General features: G+C 35.3%; 1 protein-coding gene across 2 annotated transcripts in view; it reads left to right on the top strand.

The window, feature by feature from the left end:
- Edil3 (EGF like and discoidin domains 3) overlaps positions 1-17,425 on the top strand; it is a 399,196-nt gene that overhangs the window by 215,854 nt on the left and 165,917 nt on the right. For both annotated transcript variants that reach the window (XM_026394555.2, XM_026394553.2), the window contains one exon: positions 11,728-11,841. In XM_026394555.2, coding sequence (XP_026250340.1) covers positions 11,728-11,841 — 114 coding nt within the window. The remainder of the gene's footprint in view (positions 1-11,727; positions 11,842-17,425) is intronic.

Raw genomic sequence — 17,425 nt, 5'->3', positions numbered from 1 at the left:
GCCTGTTTTGGTACCAGTACCATGCTGTTTTTGTTACTATTACTTTGTAGTACAGTCTGAACTCTGGTATCGCAAATGGGACTTACTTAAACTAAAAAGGTTTTTCTCAGCAAGAGAAACAATAAGAGAGGTAAATAGAGAGCCTACATCCTGGGAACAAATTTTTACCCCTCATACTTCAGATAGAGCCCTAATATCCAGAATATACAAAGAACTCAAAAAATTAAACAATAAGATAATAACCCAATCAACAAATGGGCCAAGGACCTGAACAGACACTTCACAGAGGAGGACATACAATCAATCAACAAGTACATGAAAAAATGCTCACCATCGCTAGCAGTCAGAGAAATGCAAATCAAAACCACCCTAAGATACCATCTCACTCCAGTAAGATTGGCAGCCATTATGAAGTCAAAAAACAATAAGTGTTGGCGAGGATGTGGGGAGAAGAGTACACTTTACACTGCTGGTGGGACTGCAATTTGGTAAGGCCAATTTGGAAAGCAGTATGGAGATACCTGGGAAAGCAGGGAATGGGTCCACCATTTGACCCAGCTATCACCCTCCTCGGACTATTCCCTGAGGATCTTAAAAGAGCGTACTATAGGGATACTGCCACATCAATGATCATAGCAGCACAATTCACAATAGCTAGACTGTGGAACCAACCTAGATGCCCTTCAATAGATGAATGGATAAAAAAAAATGTGGCATCTATACACAATGGAGTACTACGCAGCAATAAAAAATGACAAAATCATAGAATTTGCAGGGAAATGGATGGCATTAGAGCAGATTATGCTAAGCGAAGCTGGCCAATCCTTAAAAAAACAAATGCCAAATGTCTTCCTTGATATAAAGAGAGCAACTAAGAACAGAACAGGAAGAGCATGAGGAAAAGATTAACATTAAACAAAGATGAGTGGGGGGAGAGAAAGGGAGAGAGAAGGGAAAGCATATGGAAATGGTAGGAGACCCTCAATGTTACACAAAATTACATAGAAGAGGATGTGAGGGGAAAGGGGGGGGGAAACAAGGGAGAGAATTGAACAACAGCAGATGAGGTAGAGAGGGATGATGGGAGGGGAGGGGAGGGGGGATAGTAGGGGATAGGAAAGGTAGCAGAATACAACAGTCACTAATATGCCATTATGTAAAAATGTGAGTGTGTAACCGATGTGATTCTGCAATTTGTATTTGGGGTAAAAATGGGAGTTCATAACCCAATTGAGTCAAATGTATGAAAGATGATATATCATGAGCTCTGTAATGTTTTGAACAACCAATAAAAAATTAAAAAAATATATAATAATGCAAGCGTAGACTATAATTTGCTTCACTTCAGTCACCAACACTTCCTCTTTCCCTTCTCCTACTAACTTCCTGTTCTCTGCTCTATTGATCTTCCTTCTATTTATTTATAGTTTTAAAAATCAGTGTGTGTGTATATATATATATATATATGCATAGATAGATAGATAGATAGATGAAATACCCTGCAGTCTATTCATACATGTACATAGCATAATTTAGTCAGTTTCATTCCAGAATTCCTCCCTCTTCCCATTCCTCCTCACTCCCCCTCAATCCCTTTCCTTTACTCCACAGTTTTCTATTTTCATGAGGATGGTCCCTTCTTTTTTCCCTCTTATTTTAGTTTAGCTTCTGCATATGAGAGAAAATAATTGACCCTTGACTTTCTGAATCTGGTTTATTTCACTGAACTTCATGATCTCCAGTTTTATCCACTTACCAGCAAATGACATAATTTCATTCTTCTTTATGTCTGAGTGAAACTCCATTGTATATACATGTCACATTTTCTTTTTTTTTTATTAGTTGCTCAAGACAATACAATGATCTTGACATATCATACATTTGATTCAAGTAGGGTATGAAATCTCATTTCTCCACTTGTACAGATTGCGGGATCACATTGGTTATATATCCATGTGTATACATACAGCAATCCTAGTGTCAGTTGTATTCTGTTGCCCTCCCTATCCCCACTCCCCTCCCCTCCCATCACTATTCTCTACCCATTCTACTGTGACACTTCTCTCTCTCTCTCTCTCTCTCTCTCTCTCTCTCTCTCTCTCTCTCTCTCTTTCCTTCCCTTCCCCCTCACATCATATACATATTTTGTGGACCCATGAGGGGGTCAATAAAATTACGCAGCAATAAAAAATGACAAAATCATAGAATTTGCAGGGAAATGGATGGCATTGGAGCAGATTATGCTAAGCGAAGCTCGCCAATCCTTAAAAAAACAAATGCCAAATGTCTTCTTTGATATAAAGAGAGCAACTAAGAACAGAACATGGAGGAAGAGCATGAGGAAAAGATTAACAGTAAACAAAGATGAGTGGGGTATAGTCCGAGAAGGGGAATAGCTGGGTCAAATGGTGGTTCCGTTCCAAGCTTTCCAAGGAATCTCCACACTGCCCTCCAAATTGGCTACACCAGTTTGCAGTCCCACCAGCAATGTACAAGTGTACCTTTTTCCCCACATCCTTGCCAGCACTTGTTGTTTGACTTCATAATGGCTGCCTTTCTTACTGGAGTGAGATGGTGTCTTAGAGTGGTTTAATTTGCATTTCTATGATAGCTAGAGATGGTGAGCATTTGTGTGTGTGTGTGTGTGTGTACTTGTTGATTGATTGTATGTCCTCCTCTGTGAAGTGTCTGTTTAGATCTTTGGCCCATTTGTTGATTGGGTTATTTGTTTTTTGGTTGTTTAACTTTTTGAGTTATTTGTAGCATTCTATCTTAAATGTGAGGGGTAAAAATTTGTTCCCAGGATGTAGGCTCCCTATTTACCTCACTTATTATTTCTCTTGCTGAGAAGAAACTTCTTAGTTTGAATATGTCCCATTTGTTGATTCTTGATTTTAACTCTTGTGCTATTGGTGTCCTATTAAGGAATTTGGAGCCCAAACCCACAAGAGGGAGATTAGGGCCAACTTTTTCTTCTATTAGATGCAGAGTCTCTTCTTTATCCATTATCTGTTCATAGGTACCTGTGCCATTTGCATAAATTGGTTATTATGAATTGCACTATTAAAAATATTGGTGTACCTGTATTTCTATCGTATGTTAATTTTAGTTCTTCAGGATAAACACCAAGGAGTGGAAGAGCTTGATTGTACTGTGTTCCAGAGTGGTTATACCAACTTGCAATCTCACCAATAATGTATTAGTGTGCTTTTCCCCACATACTCAACAGCATTTATTTTCATTTGTATTCTTAATGATTGCCTTTATAACTGAAGTGAGATGAAATCTCAATGTAGTTTTTAATTTGTATTTCCCTGATTCCCAGGAATATGGAAGATTTTTTCATCTATTTGCAAGCTGTTTGTATTTCTTTCTTTTTCTTTCTTTCTTACTTTTTTTTTTGAGAAGTACATGTTTAGTTCTTTTGTTCATTTATTGATTATGTTATTTGCTTTTTTGGTGTTAAGATTTTTTGATTCTTTGCATATCCTGGACATTAATCCCCTGCTGGAGAAGGAGCTAATATCTTTTCCCATTCTGTCTCTCTTCCCTTTCTTCCTTCATCTCCTAAAGAATTGTAATTACAGTAACTAGTTCATAGCATGCACTAATACATATAAAAGGCTTGCCATAATGTTTGGTATGTAGATTAGAAATTGTAACTCTGGGGTTGTGCTGAGTGTTATCAATCAGCTTTTATCTTGAAGTTCTGTTTGGCCATACTGTTATTATTAGAGATTCCATAGAGGTAAACTCAAAAGATTATGAAATTCTTTACAGAATGCAAGCAACAAATTTTAGTTTGAGCAAGCGCCTAGGGAAAATTATTTGTTATGAAGGATTTTCTACTGTAGGTGGTTTTCCTTGGAGTCTGCTGAAAATACAAAATGGAAAACATGACCATATGCTGAAAATTCAAGTGCTTATAGAAAGTAAAAGAAATAAAGCAAATCACATTCTAGTTGACAATTTAAATAAAGTTCCTGAATAAAATACAAGATGCCGTGGTAAATGTGAATTTCAAGCGCATACTAATTTTTGTAACCATATCACAAATATTTCATGGGTATCCTATGTTTTTATTTGCTTTATGTAGCAACCCTAAATATTAGGAAGTCTATATGCAATTTCCAAACCACCTTAAAAATCCAAACACTCTAGATCATACATAATCCAAGTTATATAGACTCAGCATACATTTCCAAAATGTTGCCAAAAAAATAATGTAATTCTAGAGTACATTAATGAGCTCTCTAAAACAAACATTTGTATAAAATCATGCCCCATTCCACATTTGTTAAGATCTTTATAAACTCCCCAGTACACAGGAATAAAGTTTAAAATTTTAACTTGATTTATAAAGCCAAAATCTGGTTCCTATCTTCTTAGTAACCATGATCCCCTGTAATCCATGTCCCCTCCGCACAGTCAAATTGCATGCCCTAGACATTTAAGGTGTTCAGTTCTTCCAGAAAACATTGTGTGCTTTTATGTTCTTTATTAACTTAACAATCTGAAAAAAAAAAGCTCCAGCTCATTCTTTAAACACCATCCACAGTTATTACCTCCTTCAAACAATCTTCCACATCTCCTGTAGACAAAGTTCCCTGCTATAATCACAGAACATTTTGTGCTTAATACTCTAAGGCATATATTTCACTATATAGCATTATAATTATCTCCTTCCTAAATAAAAGGGTAGAAATGCTGTCTCTTAGAACAGGAACCATCCCAATTCACTGATGCACCCAATTATGTATTTTAGTGCCCGATTCATAGATGGTGCTCATAGAATTTTAATAACTGAATGAGTGGATGAAAGGATGAAGGCAGATTATATGAATCAGAGCTTTGTTTCCAATATGAATCCCATTTCACCTATCCTGTTATGGTTTGTGATAATTCTCTATAAAAAAAAAGTCAGAATGGTTAATCAAAGTTGACTGCTAAAACTAGAAAGAGGAGCAAGTGAAATAATTTGGTTCAGCAGATAGGATGGAGTAATTTATTTTGGATAAGGCACTAGAAAATGCAAAAATGAATAAGTGATAATATACCATAATAAAAGTAGGGAACCAGGGAATATATACTTTTCATACTTTGATCAAAGAACAATGAGATAATGAGAAGTCACACTTAGACCTACAGATTGCTGATATATAGTATGTATAAAAGAATACCCCTCAGAAGAATTTTCCTAATTTTACTTAACTGCAAAACTAAACATTTCCTAGCCTGTAAAACCAATTTAGTTTCCAATATTTGGAGTTGTTTTGAGACATTGCATTTTACTGTGTAGCACTTATCATTTTGCACTGCAGCTAATTATTTATTTCCTTCTATATTTAGTCAGCTGTAAGGGAGTAAAAAAAATAAGGGACCATGACATATAAATCATTAGCTGCATTCTTAGTACCTAGCACAGAACCAAAGAAGGATGGATGGATGGATGGATGGATGGATGGATGGATGGAAGGACTGACAGGTGGTTAGATAGATGGATGGATAAATTGATGGATGAGTGGAAGAATGAACTTCCTAAGAAGAAGAAGTTCTTTTCAACATTTTCCAACCTGGCTTATCCTTCAGCATCACCTGAACTCCTTTTAAAATACCATTTTTACCTCCATTTCACACAAGAATCAGAAGTTCTGATTATGTAGGTATGCTACATCTTGAGACAAATATTGAAATACATAAAACATGCTGTATCATGCATGAGATGCCATATTATTACAAAAGAAAGACATTTGAAATATTTCTCTGACATACTTTTGTGTGACTTTTCTGATTTCAAAAAGAGAAGTCATTCAATTCACATCAATTGAAAACAAAATTACTCAATTTCCATTATTTCCTTAATATAATGCCTTTAGAAAGAGGCTAGATCCCTAATTGCTTTCCCCTGTCTTAATCAGTGAACTCTTTGTTATAGTACTTAGGTCTACGCATCTCCAATATTCCCGGTTCATTCTTACCAATTGACAAATATTTACTGTGGACAAGTCATTATGCAGCATGCCCACATCCTTGAAGACAGTTTGCACTCTAATGAAAATTTTCAGTGAAGGATGCATTTGGGTTTCTTTTTTTTTTGTTTGTTTGATTTTTTTTTTTGCTTATATTGTATGCTTTTATTTAGGAATGCCCTCAAGTCATCAAATATTTCAATTATGGAGACATCACAACCCTCTCAGTTATCCCTTCCTTAACCTGCTTCTCAGCTGGTTTTGGCTTTACAAGTACCTTGGAACAGCTGTCTTATCTCACCAGCCAAATATCTGATTATGAGCAAATAAGCCTTAAGCCTTAATAAAATAATTTTATGTGGAAGTATTCCAAAGAATTGGAATGGATACCACTTTGATAGTAACAGAAAAGGCATTTGCATCAAAATTGAGATATTAAAATAAGTGCTAGGATGCCAGGAGAGAGATGGGCAGAGAATACAGCTCTTTTGTTTGAAAGAGGTTATAGGTGAGTATCTCTTGGATTTGGAACTTTTGTTACCTTACTGTTCTTAGTAAGTAAAAGTTACCAACAAGTCATTATAAAAATATTACACGTGTACTGATGTGATTGGAGAATGTTGATCCTAATCTGAGACTGAAAAATAAATGACAGGTAACATAGGACAAAGCTATATCAAAAGGGAATTCAAGTTTATGAGATGAAAAAAATATACTGAACTTGTCCCTGAAATGACTGGGAAATTCTCTAGGTAATTCTGATTATGGCATAGTTAAATTCTATATTAGAGTGGAAGAACAGTATTCTAGAAATTCATCATAAACTCATTCAGACTTAAAAGAGAAAATGAAAAACCATAGGCTTTAGATAAGTAAAAAAAAAATAAAGGTCAAACTTTAAAGGTAATCACTCACAGGATGTCTGAGTAATATTTAACAGCTAATGGGGAGTTCAGGGAAGATGTGTTGTTAAGGATCAAAAATAGTAGACCGTTGAAAATAAGCTTTTACCAGTTAATTAGCAGTCAATAACAATATTGCAGGGAAAGATAACCCAAGAGAAAAGAATAAGGAAACCAAGAAATCATATCTTTGCAAAATGGAAAAAAAAAGCAAAAACATACTACAGTGGTGTCCTTTTAGTATCAAAACAAGGTGCTCAGCCAAAGTTTCAGCTTTTTCATTTATGTGACCAAAAATCTGACCAAGATAAAGGAGGAAAAGCTTATTTTGCCTCATGGTTTCAGATTTCTCAGTCTACAAAAGGTTGACTCCGTAGCTCTGGGCCCAAGGCGAGGCAGAACATCATGGTAGAGGGAAGCAGCTCAGAATTTGGGAACAAGGAAGCAGAGAGATAGCTCCAATCACCAGGGACAAAATATTAACCCCAAAGGAATGCCTCAAGTGACCAACATCCTCCAGCTACACCCTGCCTGCCCAAGGTTACCATAGTTAATCCATATCAATGGATTAATCCACTAATTAGCTTATGACTCTTATAACCAATAATTTCTCTCTGAAAATTCTTGCAAAATTGGCTAAATAAGCTTTTGGGGGACACCTTTTGTTTAAACCATAACACTGAAAGTATTCCTTCTTGATGCTCTTGGGGCTTGGTACATACTTGGGTGTGATAAGAGGATAGATTGACTGACAGAAAGGTTAAATGGACTTCTGTTCCCAGAGATTTAGCTATTCTAGTGTAAAAGGTGTTCAATATTCAAAATATTGTAAGCCAAGCTGAAAGAGGAAATGTACCTCAACTACTAGGATTTCAGCTTCCACCTAAGGAGTTCTGAGGGAATTCAAGGAAGAATTAAGACAATGATAATCCAAGAATAAAAACTGCTGTGATCCTAGTACAAAGGTGACCTAGAGAAAATGTCATGAATTAATTAGCTGATTAATTGGTTAATTATTATTATTTTTTTAAATTTCTAGAAGAGGCTCCAGAGAATTAGAGTATAGATATTGTGCAGTCTAAGGAAGAATGGGATTAATGCATATTTAAATATAATTCTCTGAAAAGAAACAATATGGCTTCCATAGCAAAAATTATGCCTTGCTTTTCAAAGACCCAAATAAGAAATAAGCAATGTAATTTTGATTTCAAAAATTTTTTTGACAGTCTGCTGTTGCGAGTCATGACTTTGGGCTATAATTTCCACAATATTAGGTTTGACAAAAATTCAGAACAAAGGCCACGCATAACTAAATAATTTTCAGAATGCAGATGTATATTAAGTAAACTTCCAAATAAATAAGTATACCCATTGACCTTCAGACCTTAAAACTATCATTACTATTATTATAAATGAGCTATAAGATTGATTAAATATAGAAATTCTTATTTTATATAAGGACTGCTGTGTGAAATTGTTCCAAGATGTAAAAAATACTCTGCTGTATCCCACTATATTTAGAATAGATGTGGCCTTTTTTTTCTGGAAATTATAATGACTTGATCTGTGACAAAAACAAATATGTACAATTTATTATGAAGATGTTTAATTTTCATTTCATTACATTATAGTCTGTGAACATTTATAAGTCTTTAATTAAGCATGATTTATAAAAATTGAGGTCATTTTCCATTTAGATTGCTTGCAGTGTTAATCACAGTGTGAATAGCCTTTAATGCTGAAAGAATTGCATTATACTAATATATAAATGCCTCTCTGTAATTTGCATATGTTCTCTGAGCCTGCATGTTACTGGATATGTACACATGTAAAAGTGTTTTGCTAAATATGATACTGTACTAAAGAGTATATATGATTCATTTAAAATAACATTTACATTTTATACATTTCGATTTAAGTAGTTTGAGTTTTAAAAATAAACATTGTAAAGTGAATATTTAAACAATGAAGAGGTTATTTTTTGACATAAATTAAGTATGTCTATAAAGCCTTTCCACTTCAGCAAATGTAATTCCAATTCACTCCACCTCATGTTAACACTGGCTAAAGGTGTTAACTCTTGATTTTTTTTGGAACCAGAATTCCTTAATTATAACTTGCTTGTTGATGACTCTAGATTTGTCTTATGGACCTATAGCTAATAAAAGGTTCAAAGGTTGATTTGTCCTAGATGCACATTCACATATTTTTAAACACTATTTATTGTGTAAAGACATGGATGATTTAGGGAAGAACAACTGTGCCTGCATATTAATAACAGTACACACAATTCTTGGTTGTTCTCACATTATTGACTAGGGAACTTCCTTCTACTAAGATTTCAAAGGGGCAAGAGTTGGGTTTGATTTTGGTCATGATGTATTTCATTCTTAAAATGAGAAATTTCTTAGTGCTTTCTACCTGAGTATTAAGTTCTTATTTTGTACTATTAACACCCAATCTAGGGTGGGTTTCTCTCCTGCCTTCTATTCATTTCTCAAGTTTATCCCACTGTGGCCTCACTGGGTCCCTCTAAAGCAGGAGGATAAAGGGGATATCCTTCTATCCTGTCCAGCTCTTCAGTGCCAAAAGACAAACTGCAGTTCCTTCCACTGGTGCTAAGTGTTCATTGTAATTTGATCCCTTTCCTGCATCTTCAGACGTGGGATCCCATTACTCCCCCTCACATTCTGTGCTCCAAAGTGGAACTATTCATGTGTCTAAACCGACCATCAGATCATCAAAGTTGTCATCAATTCTGGTTCCCTGCTTGGAAGTACACCACAGTGTCCATCTTGTCCTTATTAATCCTGATTAAACCTTTCCTTCAAGGTGAAAATCAAAATATATTCCCTATGTGTTCTTCTTCAGGCATCAGTACTCAGTATCTTTCATATACATATGGAAGCAAATAACCTTTTTATGTATAGCTTCATAAAATAAGGCAATGCTTTTTCTGAGAAATGAAGATTTAATTTATCAGCCATAACATGTTTTTATCTAAAACAAATTACAGTAAATGTGGTCTAGGAAAAGGCATATTGGGCATGTTCCAAAGTAAGCAAACTTTGCCATTGTCTTAAATTGAATTGCAACAAAATAAATAACACAGAGATTTTCATACCACTTAGAGTAACTGAAGTTTTGATAATAACAAGAAGAATTGAACATTTCATCAGCTAGGAAAGTGAAGAAATGACTTAGGTTCATTCTTTCCCCTTCTATTTACTCCATTTTCCTTCCCTCCCTCCCCTCTCTCTCTTTCAGGAGAGTTTCAGTATCAAATATTTGAGAGCTTGTCATAATTTTCAAGTTATGCACACAGTTCTTTTTAGACATTGTCAGATCCTACGTTTATTCTATTTTGCATTTCTAAATACTGAAATTATTGAGATTATTTTCAACATAGTCATGAATTATCTCTTCTTTCAGTTTGGGACACCTAAAAACAAAAAAAGAACTGCCTTCAGAGAAAGTCATAACTCGCTTAAAGAAAATAAGACCTCACTTTCAATAGTGCACCATGAATGGGAATGTGACAAACTCAATTTTCAGGAGGGGATAGTGTTTAGAAGACAGAAATTGGTACTTGTTTCCTTGTTTGGTCTTGAGAGGATAATTTAGTGATCAAATTGCTTTAAGCAACTGTGATAACCTAGGACTTCAGATACACCTTTTGATATAGTGGATCAGAAGGCACATTAAATCTGAAACTATATTTTTAGGTTGCACATGTCACTATTTCTATTATTTTGCTAGAAGTGTAGCAGGAAACACTTATGGGCACCAGTGGTCTTCAAGTAGAGTGTGATATTTCCGGAGTACAAAGAACAGGGAGTCAGGAGCTGCATGTGGAAAGTTTGCCATCTGACTAGGTGAAGGGTGAAAGGCATATACCTAGAGTTCTACCAACTAATACTGTTTATGTCTTAAACTGGTTAAACATAAAACAGCAACAGAGTTATAGGATTCAGGACCAACAGGGAGTTGACTGGAATAGATGATAGGAAGAAAAAGAGATGAAGAGCAAGCAGCCTGCTCTCCACCTATCTTACTAGCTCTACAGAACCCGGTGTTGTACTACAGGGAATTATTTGGAAATATCAGTGATTGATATTTGACTCAATTAGTCATTTTTTTCCTTTTACATTCAATTCATATTCATTTTCTCTGTTGTCTAAAATTAGCATGGAAATTAGTATAATTTGATGAATGTTATTACATATGGTTTTGTATCATATGTGATAATGGTATATGAAAGGTAAGTCCCCTTAGTCATCCTAACTTTAGAAACTCTTGAATGAGATTAGGAAGTGATCATCATTTACATTTATTATACTTTGCATGTAATGAGCTTTAGCGATTAACTCTAATTTGCTTCTCATCGTATTCATCAAAGGCAAACTATTTAAAAACTAAAACATCTCCGTCAGTTAGAATTTTAATGAATTAAGATGAAATGAGACAGTGTTAATTGGCAGTTGCTGCGGAGTGGTTTCTAGATCTTGTAAGTAAAACCAATTCATCTCTCCATCAGGGTTAATTTGTTTGATTTAATTCTAAGGATATACTGAATATTTCCCCAAACTATTCATATGTATTTTTAGAATTTGAGAATGGTTTAGTTCTGTTGATCCTTCATCTGGATTTTTCAATTCTATTTGAAATTGATTAAATTTGATTTTAATGAACTGTTGGTTTAAGCAGAATTTGTATTTGTATCACTGACATGTGTAAGTACAAATACCAAAGGAATAGCATCACTCAGACTTTTTCATTTGAAATGCCTAAAACCTTCTGATATCTAATCATTTTTTTTTACCAATAACCCTCTTCCTTTATTCTTGTTTCCTTAGATATAAATGAATGTGAAGCAGAACCTTGCAAAAATGGTGGTATATGTACGGACCTTGTTGCTAACTATTCCTGTGAGTGCCCAGGAGAATTTATGGGAAGAAATTGTCAATATAGTAAGTATTTTCATACATGTATATATATATTATATGTATATCCATGTATATGCATATGTGGATATATACATACACATACATGAATGATTTTATTTATGTGTCCTTCATTTATTATGGAATCCGGCCAAAATCATTACCATTCCTTTCAGAGCTCATAATTGGTCAAAATGGCACATTCCATATTTATTGACATAATATTATTAGCACACACATATTTTCCAGGATATGTTCCAGTTCACAGTATGCATAGAAGTAGCATTGTGGTCAGAAAGGAATGGCAACAGTCCTGAAGACACTCAAGTCTGTTTTTCCAAATAATCCCATTTTGACTTTGACAGTGTTTATAACCTAGATTAATACTAACAGAGTGGTTACTTTTGATTTGATAGACATTGGAACCAAAGAGCCTCTATCACAAATAAAGGTAGAGATAAAGAAGGATTTAGTTATATCAGCAAGGATTTTATATATAATTTATTTGTCTTCTTAGAAACCTAACACAGTCACATTTTGAGATAGTAAATCAAATGGCAGGACAATAATTTGTGTGAAATGTTTAAAAACAGGCAGAAAGTTTTAATCTCTTTAAAAATAAAAAAAAGGAGGCTAAAAGTAGTAACAGGGCTATTGTCAATGGCGTGGGACCTAAATTAGCCAGAAACACAGGTAAATAAGAACACTAATGATATCACTTTATAATTGTTGGGTACTTAGGAAACTTCATATGCTACAGATTTTATGTGTATTATACTATCTGAGCATCACAACAATATCATTCAAACTCAGAATAAAGATGCAGATAAGAATTCAGATGTAGAAACTTAGATACATATGTGATGTGGTTTGCCCAAGCTTTCACAATTCGTCAATTAGTTGGTTGTAGAAGCAGAACTAATGAGAATGCAGGCTTTATATTCCCAATTCAGTGCATTTTCCTCTAAACTGAGAAACCTCTTCGGATACAGATGATCAAAATGAACACACAATAAAACCATTACTTCCTCTCTTTTTTTCTCTATCTCTTTAGACATGGTCACACATTTCCCACTTCCTCCTTCTTCTTTTCCCTCCCAACATGGTCTATAAAATAGGGAATTATATTGAACAATTTATTTGAGTTATATGTACAAATGATCATCTAAAAACTACATACTCATCATCCTAACCTGAAAAATTACACTAAAATAGTCAAGTTATTAATATCAAAGACAATTCACTATTATGTCCATATTCAAAGGAAAGTCTTAAATACAATATATAAATACAAAACCAAGTCAAAAAGAAATAGAATGTTTCACTAAACAATATTTAAAAAAAAAAAACTGATTGGAAGACACCAGGTACAAACTGATGGACTGAGGAGGAAATTTTTCTTGGCTTCAAATGATTGGAGGATATTGAGCATGGGTTGATGAGGCAAGCCACAGGGATGAAAGGGCAGCTTGAGGACAGATAGACCATCCAATCAGAGACCAGTAGCCAGCCAAGCAGCTAGTCTAGCAACCTTCCCATAGAGCACTTACCTGACCACCTTCATTAACTCACATGCAGATTCAGCTCTTGGCCAACCCCAGGCACAGAACTTTGATCCTCTGTTTTTTGTTTGCTTGTTTGTTTGTTTGTTTCATGGAAAATGAAGATGGCTGCCTAGTCAGTGCTGATAGTTGTACTAAAAAGCTACCCCTATGATGTCTACAAATGAACACTTTACTAAGATGATGAAGAATAAACAAACCAACGTCAGTGAACTATATTACATTTGTGTAGCAAAATAGTTCTGGGACCAGAATAGAGTATCTTCCGAGAAGCACTGGAACTAAGCAGAGCTTAAAATGGCACCTGGCTTAGCACATCCAGGCATGCTAAGGCCACACTTCTTATTCATAGGAAGACTGGACAGTTAGCAGTTGGAAGGAGAGGCCTTCCCATTTTCTTTAAGGGACTCATGAGAACTGCCTCGGGATGACTGTCACTCTGAGTTGATCCATTCCTAGCTCTCTGAATCAGATTCAGATGAACTAGCCTCTGAAGATACAGACATTCTAGACCAAGACGTAGGGCATTAAGGAACTGGGGTGGAGGTCAGAATTGATAGCTGGGGGAGGTGGAGCTTATGAAATAAACACTAACACCAGGAAAGAGGGAAAGATGCCTTTGCTGCCCAAAGATCAACTGAACACACAGCTGTCTGCCAACATGTTGAAATCAAAGAAGACTGGGTGTGAGCTGGATCTTGAAACCAAGAGCTAAAACCTGTTTATACTGTCATCAGAGACTTTTGTTGAGGTTACTGCATCTGAAACTGCCCTTGAGAAAAAAGATGACTGATTGATTATGGAAAGCATATATTGAAATCAGCTGTCAATTCACTTGCCATCAGTTTGTACCTGGTGTCTTCCAATCAGTTTTTGATATTGTGTTTAGAGAAACATTCTATTTTTCTTGGGCTTGGTTTTGTATTTATACACTATATTTAAGACTTTCCTTTGAACGTAGACATGATAGTGAATTGTCTTCCTTGACCTGAAAATTTAGTTCTACACATTGAGAACATTGAAAATTCACCACAGAGGAGCAGCTTCGTGTTACAGGTGGCACCAACTCTTTGCTGCTTGAAGTTAGGATCCTGGGAATTGACATTAGTTAGATTATACCTAATGTGACAGCTTTCACCCTGCAGCAAAATTGATAAATTTTCATCTGGGTTTTGCATCACTCCCAGAGTGTTACCACTGACAAGCTTACACCTGTAAGAAGGCAGAGAAGCTATTTGTTTGGGATAACTCACAAAGAAGGGAGACTAACTGCTGGGTAGTGTCAGAGGATACCTGTACTAAAACATGGCTGCCCTTGTGTTCAAACCCAACGGTCATTAGTTTAATCTTGGGCTTGTGTACTCCATTTCTTTGCTTTACTTCTTTCATATTTCTATCAATGGCTTTAGTTCAATTTATTTTGGTGTAATTTTGCATTTGTGATTTATTTTTAAAATCATTCATTGTGAAATCATTTCAACACCCTCAAAAATAGTAAATAATAGAAGAAACTGCAAAGGACTAGAACTGACTTTAAAATAGTATAATTATCAGGGCGTGGAGGCATATGCCTGTAATCCTAGCAGCTAGGGAGGCTAAGGCAGGAGGACCACAAATTCAAAGCCAGCCTCAGCAAATTAGCAAGACACTTAGCAACTCAATGAGACCCTGTCTCTAGTAAAATATTTTTAAAAATGGCTGGGTATGTGGCTCAGTGGTTAAGTTCCCCTTGGTTCAATACCCAGTACCAAATAAAATAATAATTAATAATAATAATAATAATAATAATAACTATAAAATAGTAAAAGTTTATAAAATATAAACTGTGGAACATTTATAATAAAGACAGAAGAGGAATATCAATTATCCTCAATTTATTATATCTTTCAGTTCTTACAATTAAACATAACATCAGGAAACAAATGGCAAAAATATGAAAAAAAAAAATTTCCATAAAGAAAGCAATTTAATACTTTGAGTTGAATTGTGTCTTCATCTTACAGTTGGTGTATTTTGAATTTTCTGAAACTTTCCTATATTACCTTTATAACCTGGAAAGTGTAATTACATTTTAAATGAAATTTAAAGAGAGAGCACTATGTGAAAAATAAAGACTGACTTCACCTCTCTCATTGCCTATTCCCCTGCCTTTTATCTACTCCCTCTCATTTGGGAGTGAGAAGAGGAGAGGGTGGGAGCTTTAAGCCAGGATCCCATGCTGAGCAGGAGGTCAGGAGGAAGCTCTGACAGGGGCACACACTCTCTACAGGGATCCACAAGCTCCTCACACCTTCACACATGCTTATATGCCCACACTCACAAGCACAGATGCCAGGAAGAAATGTGTTCATGGGGGGAAATTATTAACAAAGAAGATGACAAAAATGTTTTTTCAAAGATATGAAGAACCCTCATTTTACCCCATATACAGATTGCTGTATCACACCAGTTTCCCTTCCATTAATTGACATATTGCCTTTCTAGTGTCTGATGTATTCTGCTGTCTGTCCTATTCTCTACTGCTTTAAAATAATGAAGACAACATGGGTAAATTGAAAAATGCCATAAAGTCTCTTCACTCTTGTATACTTACCCCTCTGCAATGTAACTTGGAAGCTCCTCCTACCTGGAGGTGACATCTATTTCTCCACCTTTGAATTGGCTAATGGAGTTGGCCATATGACTTGCTTTGGTCAATGAGACACTGGCAAATGTGATGTAAGCAGGCACTTGAAAAGTGTTTGTGCAATGGGGCTGGCCCTTTTTGTTTCTACTGGGACTCTTCTACCACTAGGTAAATAACCCTAAGCCACCTTGCTGGATAGGATAATGGGCTACAATGGTCACCATCCTAGCTGACATTGGACCAGCACTTGTATGTGTAAGGCTATTGTTTACCATACTGTTCAAGTCACAGAACTGTGAGAATAATAAATGCTCGAGATAAAAAAAAAAAAAAAAAAAAAGAACCCTCATTTTGCAAATTTACTTAAAGGAGTATTTCCTTGGTTCTACATGTGCTCCTTCCAATCTATTCTCAATCCAGCTGTCAGAAGCAGCCTTTATAAAACAAAACAAAACAAAAAAATAGCTGAGAAAGCACCAACTCACAGCCTAGTCTCTCACTTTGCTGATGTCAGGCAGAGTAAAAGTTATAGTCCTCTTTTCTGAGATTCAAGGACCCATCTCTACCCAACCTTGCTCACTCCTCTCTCTCCAACACCATTTCTGGTCACTCCTATGCACAACTGTAGCCACACTGACCTCCTAGCTGTTTCTAGCATATACCTGGTGTATTATTGCCCTAGAATATTTCCTTTCCCATTCCTTTTTTTTTTTTTCTGTCGTATTTGCTATTGTGACACATCCCCATCCTGCCTTCAGGTAATTGGAAAAAAAAAGAAAAGAAAAAAACCCCAAAACTCAATGAAGCCTTCCTCTTGACCTCAGCATAGTGGAACACACTTTCTGCTTTTTTTTTTTTCCTTAACATTAATCACTAACAATTATTTTCAGATTTATATGTTGTTTATTGACTATTCCCTCAATTGAGTTTGTGCTCCATGAGATTTTATAATTGCCAGAAGAGTGCTGGCACACAGTGGGTGTTAAATAAAAAATCTGCTCATGAATGAATGAACCTAGCATTTTTAGTTCCTTAAGAATAGGAATGAGATATTATTTTTCTCAGTGTCTTCAACTACTATCAAGTTATTTTTATTTGACTTTCCTTTTTAAAGCAGTATTGTAAAACTGCCTTTAGCAATATAATAAAATGTAATTCAGCACTTTGGTACTTACTTGGTACACCATTGGTACATATTGGAACTCTAGCATTCATTGTACTCAATGAATATTGATGCAAATTGCATTGCTTTTCTTTGATTTGACAATTAACCCTTTAATTTTTGCCATAAAATTTGCAGGTAAAGGTTCCAGTAATTATTTACTAATTACATTCATAGGTGGGTTAGGGAAATGAAACTTTAAGTAAGTTCACATCAGATTTTTAGATATGGCCTATATAATTTACTCATCTCCTTTGGAAG

Source organism: Urocitellus parryii, chromosome 1, assembly GCF_045843805.1.
Source record: "Urocitellus parryii isolate mUroPar1 chromosome 1, mUroPar1.hap1, whole genome shotgun sequence".
NCBI lineage: Eukaryota > Metazoa > Chordata > Mammalia > Rodentia > Sciuridae > Urocitellus > Urocitellus parryii.
This window is presented reverse-complemented; position numbering and strand designations above follow the sequence as displayed.